This window comes from Tupaia chinensis, unplaced genomic scaffold (assembly GCF_000334495.1).
Source record: "Tupaia chinensis unplaced genomic scaffold, TupChi_1.0 Scaffold000601_1, whole genome shotgun sequence".
Classification (NCBI taxonomy): domain Eukaryota; kingdom Metazoa; phylum Chordata; class Mammalia; order Scandentia; family Tupaiidae; genus Tupaia; species Tupaia belangeri.
In genome coordinates, this window is record NW_006160119.1 from 791,621 (window position 1) to 798,462 (window position 6,842).

Here is a 6,842-nt window from a genome sequence, read left to right on the forward strand (position 1 = left end):
GCCGTGGGGCACACACACGCAACTGGAGTGATGACAGGTGTGGTGGCACAGGCCATGGGGCACACGCATGCACTGGAGTGATGACAGGTGCAGGGCTGGAACTCCAGTCAGTCTGAACATGCCGGGTGCCCAGTGCACGCCCATGGTCCTGCCTGGCAGAGATCAGGGAGGGTTGTGGCATGGCAAGACCCGTTAAGGGTACCTCCCTCTGTCTCTCCCTCAATCACATGGGCTTTGAGGCCAGCCAGAGGCAGGCTGACTGAGGCCGCAGGACCCCGCAGGGCAGGCTGTGTTTCAAGTCCCACCGCCTCGTTTGTTTTGAAGCAGGAAGTCTATCGTGCTTAGCCTTGACATTTTCCCTATTACGTCTGCTGGTCAGAGGCTTTGTGGTCTGACCTCCGAGAGCGAAGCCCTGCTCATCGGCAGGCGCCTGCGGGTAAGGCGTGTTCCCAGCCTCCCTGCCACTCAATGCTGCCTCTGGCTCAGCACACTCCAGTCCCAGAGGAACAACACTGGAGCTGGGACGCTGCTGAGTGATCAGAAGTGGATGGAGTCGCAGGCCTCAGCCCTCCTAAACCCACCGAGGAAGAAAATAACGACTGGAGCTGCCCAGGTTTCTCCTGAGATTCCTGAGGCCTCTTGGAGTTGGAAAAGCCAGGACGCAGCCCCCAGATGGAAGGCCCTTTTCCACACTTAACGAGAATCCCCTTGCTGATCCCTTCATGCTCGCCTACCCTTATTTTGGTTAAGGAAGATTCACTGAGGCAAAGCAGTTTAGCACTCCTGAGCACCAGGAGGAGTGGCCGTTTGAGGGGTGACTAACCCTGCGTGAGCTGTTGCATCTCTCTGTCGGCACGGATGCTGACTCTGATGCGTGCTACAGCCCATGTGCCACCAGAGCCCGGGTCTGCGCCACAGTGAGAGAAGGGGCAGCTGTTGATCTTCTGGAGAACTGAGGCTGACTTCAAAGAATTCTGGCTTCTTCCCATCTCCCAGCCCCGAGCCCCGAACTCAGTCAGGGGGGCAGTGTTTCAGTAGAGTTTTGTCAAGCTACCATTGACTAGTAGTAACTGCTAAATCAGGTGGGTGGTGGGTGAGCATCTGGTTTTGCTACTGCTACTTCTCAGCCTGGGGGTGGGGAGAGGAGACATCTTTTGTTTACAGATGTTCAGGACAGTGAGCCCTTCTCCTTGGCTAATTCTACCAAGAACTGAGAAGTGTTAAAATTATTCCAAGAGCAAATTTCAGCTTATGTTCTTACACTGTGTCTCTAAGTTTACTTTTGTGTCTTCGTTCCTGAGAGACAATGGTGGGACAACCTAAACAGGGCCTTTGTGCCATGGCCCTACCTCGAGCCCTGCAGTAGACACGGGATGCAAACTGAGAGTCTTTCCACATGGCTTCCAGGATTGCAGGGCTGCGTGCCCACAGTTGGCCCTCAGCTGTACCCGTGATGGGAGAGGAAGGAAGGTGTAGATGCATAAGGTTGGACCCCAGCGTCGTTGCAGTGCACCCCAGCAGCACGACACTTCGAGAGGCTCTTATTTGTCTACTCCCCTTACTAGACGTGGCATTCAGGGAATCACCTGTAATGCTATCTACATACTACGGAATTATAACGGCATAACAGAAAAGGCATGGGCTTTGAAATCACACAGTCCTCCCTGATCACCACTTTAGGCCACTCGTTAACCCTTTCTGAGACTTTGTTCTGTCATCTGTAAATGTGGGGAGGTAGAATGTCTACAGTCGTGTGAGAATCAGACACATATGTCACCCACACAGAGCCTGGCACCCTGGGTACCAGCAATTCCTTTCCCGTCCTCTTGCCTGTAATACACTCAAGTTACCATTAAGACACAATATAAATGCATGAATAAATTTAGCAGCGGAATTCCAGGGCCAGCAGACGGCATAGCAGTGACTTCACCAGACTCCCTCATGGCAACTACGGTTCAGTCCCAGATGCAGCGGCTTGAAACTCATGCCAGGTGCATGTGTATGCCTGACCAAATTCCAAAGAAGAGAGTTTCCTGCCCAAGATCCTGGGAGGAGAAGGGAGGAGAAGAGATCGCAGTATGGCCATCCCCTCTCGGGGGTGATTTCTCCCTTTCCTCTCACTGTCTCTGTCTCTTCCTCTCCAGCAAGCACATGCACCCCAAAGGCAAAAAAAAAAAAAAAAATCCTCTAAAAACAATTTTTTTTAAAAAAAGGAAGAGAAATTCCAATGTTCGTAAGAGAAACCAAGCCAGAGGACGTGTGTTTGACTTCCATGGGTTTTCATAAGAATTCTCCCTTCTTTATATAGCCATATCTTAATTATCGAAATTCAAGAAATACCTATTCATTAACCACTTACTGAGCTCATGTTCTTTGGCAAGAGCAGTGTCTGCAGGTGGGGACAGAGAGCAGGTGGGGAGGAGAACTGGGGATGCAGCAATGTTAACACCGAGGCAGAGTTCCTCCGAGCTCAGGGAACCGGAAACGACCTGGGAACCCCTGTCACTGCTTGCGAGTGGCAGATGGTAGACACGGTGAGTCTTGTAGATGGAAGCAAGCTCCAACGAGCCCGCCTCACAGCCTCCTGCTGTGTAAACCCCGGATTCAGCCCTGTCGGTATTTGAACCCCAGCTCTAACTCACAGCCTGATCTCAGGCAGGTTAGTTCACCTCTCAAGGCATTTCCCCTCCTGTACACAGGAAGGTCTGGCCTCATGAACACTTTACGAGACAGTGCACATGAAAAGTCTAACGCGGTCGTCTCCGGGAGCTACCAAACTTACAGTCACTTCTCGAAGGAGACAGGGAGTTGGGGTGCAGTGGGGACGGTGGTCTGTGGGACCACCTCATTCTCTAGGAGAGGTAGCCAATGACTGTAAGGAGCGGTGGGGATCACTCCTGATTCCGACTGTCGGTGCTGTCGCTCCCCATCGGCACAGATGACGAGATGGATGAGTGACACCCGGCACCACCCGGTCCCAGGGAGGTCCACAGGCCGCACTCCCTTCCTCATCAGGGGAACAAACGCCGCGATTGTGCCTTATTTTCTCTTTCTATCTTGATTTCAGTGACAAAATGTTCCCAGCCTTTGGGTTTGGCGCCAGGATACCCCCGGAGTACACGGTGAGTAAACGGCGCTTTCTGTGGCCCAGGGAAAACTTGGGTCGCCTCAGCAGCCCCGCCCTTCGGCCCTTACCCTAACCATTGGGCCATCTGAGAGTCGTGATGTACTGATCTGGTTCTCCATGCAAAATGCCCCGTGACCTTTCCTATGACCCAGTGTGTTGGGGGGGCCCAAAACGTCAAAACGGTCTTCAGAGCCAGCGAGGTGAGGTCCTAAGAGCTTGTCTCTTGCTGAAACCCAGCCTCCTGGTGTTCTGGTGTTCTGGTACGCTCCCCTCAGCACCCCTGAGAGCTGAGCTAACTGCAGCAGCACTGCCCCGTCACTGATTTCTCCTTCACTGCAGCTCAGGAGGAAATGCTGGCGTGTGCGCCCTCACCAGAGCTGTCAGGCCAGGCCTTTTCTTCTGCATCCTTTTCAAAGAGGGACTCAATCTCCCTGTCACTGCTGGGGTGAGCAATGGGGGGCGTGATGCGGCCCTGACCTGCCCCCTTCCAGTTCACCGTGTATTCCACATCGGCCTCCCCACCGAGCATGGCTATAGGACTCTAGGAGCATTGGTGGGAAATAGAGCACATGGGGAGAAGAATACAGAGCAGAAATTGTCGATTCAGACCACAGATGTGTGAGATTTACACACACTTTTTTCTAAGGAATTGGGCAATTTCATACAAAATGTCATATTTCTGGCTTCTCTTTAAAAAACTGAAAGGCCTGTAGCAGTAGGATTTAAAGGTGACCTATGCAGGAGTTAGCCAGAGTCGAGGAGAGCCTTCCCCTTCAGATAGGGGTTGGTTCTAGAATGTGAGGAGAGACTTCCCCTTCAGATAGGGGTTGGTTCTAGAATGTAAAGAGAGCCTTCCCCTTCAGATTGCAGGAGTTAGCCAGAGTCGAGGAGAGCCTTCCCCTTCAGATAGGGGTTGGTTCTAGAATGTGAGGAGAGACTTCCCCTTCAGATAGGGGTTGGTTCTAGAATGTAAAGAGAGCCTTCCCCTTCAGATAGGGGTTGGTTCTAGGGTGTGAACGGGTACCTGTGTGGATCCTGCACCACGGAGGGCAGACACTCAGGACACGTGAAGTGGGGACATACAACATGGCCTTTCACAGTCTGGCTAGCTTCACTTAAGAGTAAGTCTTCCGTATCCGCCCACTTTCTATCAGATGCTAGGATCTCCTTATTTTATGGCTGAGTAGTACTCCATAGTGTAAATGTGCCGCCCTTTCTCAACCCATTCATCTTTGTGTGGACATGTGGGTTGGTTCCATGTCTTAGCAATTGTGAATAATGCCACAGTAAACATGGGTGCAAGTGTCTTTCTCACTGAGTGTACTCTTGTCCTTTGGGTAGATGCCCAGGAGTGGAACTGTTGGATCATATGGTAGTTCTATTTGTAGGTCTTTCAGGAATCTCCATATTGTTCTTCACCGTGGCTGGACTAATTTACATTCCCACAAAGAGTTCCTTTTTGTCCACTGCTTTGCCCACACTTAGCATTCCTTATGTATTTATTTTTAATCTTAGCCATTCTGACTGGGATGAGGTGTTATCTCATTGTAGAGACTTCCCCTTCAGATAGGGGTTGGTTCTAGAATGTGAGGAGAGACTTCCCCTTCAGATAGGGGTTGGTTCTAGAATGTGAGGAGAGACTTCCCCTTCAGATAGGGGTTGGTTCTAGAATGTGAGGAGAGACTTCCCCTTCAGATAGGGGTTGGTTCTAGAATGTGAGGAGAGACTTCCCCTTCAGATAGGGGTTGGTTCTAGAATGTAAAGAGAGCCTTCCCCTTCAGATAGGGGTTGGTTCTAGGGTGTGAACGGGTACCTGTGTGGATCCTGCACCACGGAGGGCAGACACTCAGGACACGTGAAGTGGGGACATACAACATGGCCTTTCACAGTCTGGCTAGCTTCACTTAAGAGTAAGTCTTCCGTATCCGCCCACTTTCTATCAGATGCTAGGATCTCCTTATTTTATGGCTGAGTAGTACTCCATAGTGTAAATGTGCCGCCCTTTCTCAACCCATTCATCTTTGTGTGGACATGTGGGTTGGTTCCATGTCTTAGCAATTGTGAATAATGCCACAGTAAACATGGGTGCAAGTGTCTTTCTCACTGAGTGTACTCTTGTCCTTTGGGTAGATGCCCAGGAGTGGAACTGTTGGATCATATGGTAGTTCTATTTGTAGGTCTTTCAGGAATCTCCATATTGTTCTTCACCGTGGCTGGACTAATTTACATTCCCACAAAGAGTTCCTTTTTGTCCACTGCTTTGCCCACACTTAGCATTCCTTATGTATTTATTTTTAATCTTAGCCATTCTGACTGGGATGAGGTGTTATCTCATTGTGGTTTTGATCTGCATCTCCCTTATGATAATGTGAATTGCTTTTGAAATGGAATTCCCAGTAGAATTCCAAGTAATTCAATAAATCCAGATGCAAGAACATCGCTCTTGATTTATCAGGTATGTGGAAAGAAAAAAGTAAACGAGATGTTACTTGACCCTGTGCATAGGGTCTGCCAGATAGAGGAGTTTGTGTTGGAAGATCTCAAAAGTCACGTACAGTCTGTCTTTACCTGTCTGTGTGTTAAAACTCGCTTGTCCTATAGTCTTGCATATCATGTTAGAAAGACTCTTCAATTTCAGCAGCTGAAGTGGAGTGGTTCCAGCCATCACTTTGTTGAGCAAAGACCACGGGCTATTGAGTTATCGTTTTGTTTTCATAGCACTGAGTTCTAACAGAGGGCAGCCAGATCTAGGCCTTCTGTCTGGCCAATTCTATCTAGAAATTATTTGGAATTACATTTTTATGAAGTCTTCCCTTGGATGTTTTTATATGCCTTATTCCCCCCTCCTGCCAGCATTTATCTGATTCTAGAAAACCTTCTGTCATCTCAACTCCACAGGGAGCCTGAAATTCATCCTCCATCTCAAATTGATCGTGTAAAGGCTTAAAATGGTTCCTGCTGCTTAGCACATAATGAATGTAATGGACATTTGTTTGCAAACTCTGAACCTCAGTGCCTCCTTACTGGATTAAAGTTGTAATTCTCCTTTTTTTCCTTTTTAAAATTTTAATTGGTGTCTAGGTCTCTCACGACTTTGCAATCAACTTTAATGAAGACAACCCAGAATGTGCAGGTAAATGACAACATAAAAGAAAAGCCAGGGTCTCATGGCCTTTTCATTTATGCCTTTACCATTTTAATTTCTCGAAATGATGCAGTGTATCACTTAGGGCTGCCCACAGTGGAGAAGCAGATTTTCTGAAGCCAGTAAACCATGCTTCTCGAAAGGCAACACAGAGTCATAATAGCAGGACAGGAAACAGCAGGAAAAGACAAAATACAGACGGGATCTTGAGTTTCTAGCAGGAGTATCGATCACGATTCTGTATTCCTCCGGCCAGAAAGAGGGGTGGCAGATTTCACCTGACGGGTCGTGGTGAGACGCCTCTTTCTGCTTTTTGAGTTTTTATCAAGTATTTTTTTCATAACTTTCTCTCCCAGCAGGTATACGAAAGGAGGGGACCATGGGAATGATCTGATAATTGGGCATATTGGCAAAGGGCACCACCTCAGTGACTTTGAACAGATAGTGTCATGGCTTTGTGTTAGTGCCTTGCCAAAGGCTCTGTTCATGTTTTATTATTTCCAGCCGGAAGTTCCCAAAAACTTGCCACAAAATAATGATGCTGAATCGTGATGATATAATTATGATGAT

The 6,842-nt window shown here is 48.7% G+C and overlaps 1 protein-coding gene across 3 annotated transcripts in view; it reads left to right on the plus strand.

The window, feature by feature from the left end:
- CPNE4 (copine 4) overlaps positions 1–6,842 on the plus strand; it is a 401,350-nt gene that overhangs the window by 379,847 nt on the left and 14,661 nt on the right. For all 3 annotated transcript variants that reach the window (XM_006158501.2, XM_006158503.2, XM_006158500.3), the window contains exons 12-13: positions 3,068–3,122; positions 6,209–6,260. In XM_006158501.2, coding sequence (XP_006158563.1) covers positions 3,068–3,122; positions 6,209–6,260 — 107 coding nt within the window. The remainder of the gene's footprint in view (positions 1–3,067; positions 3,123–6,208; positions 6,261–6,842) is intronic.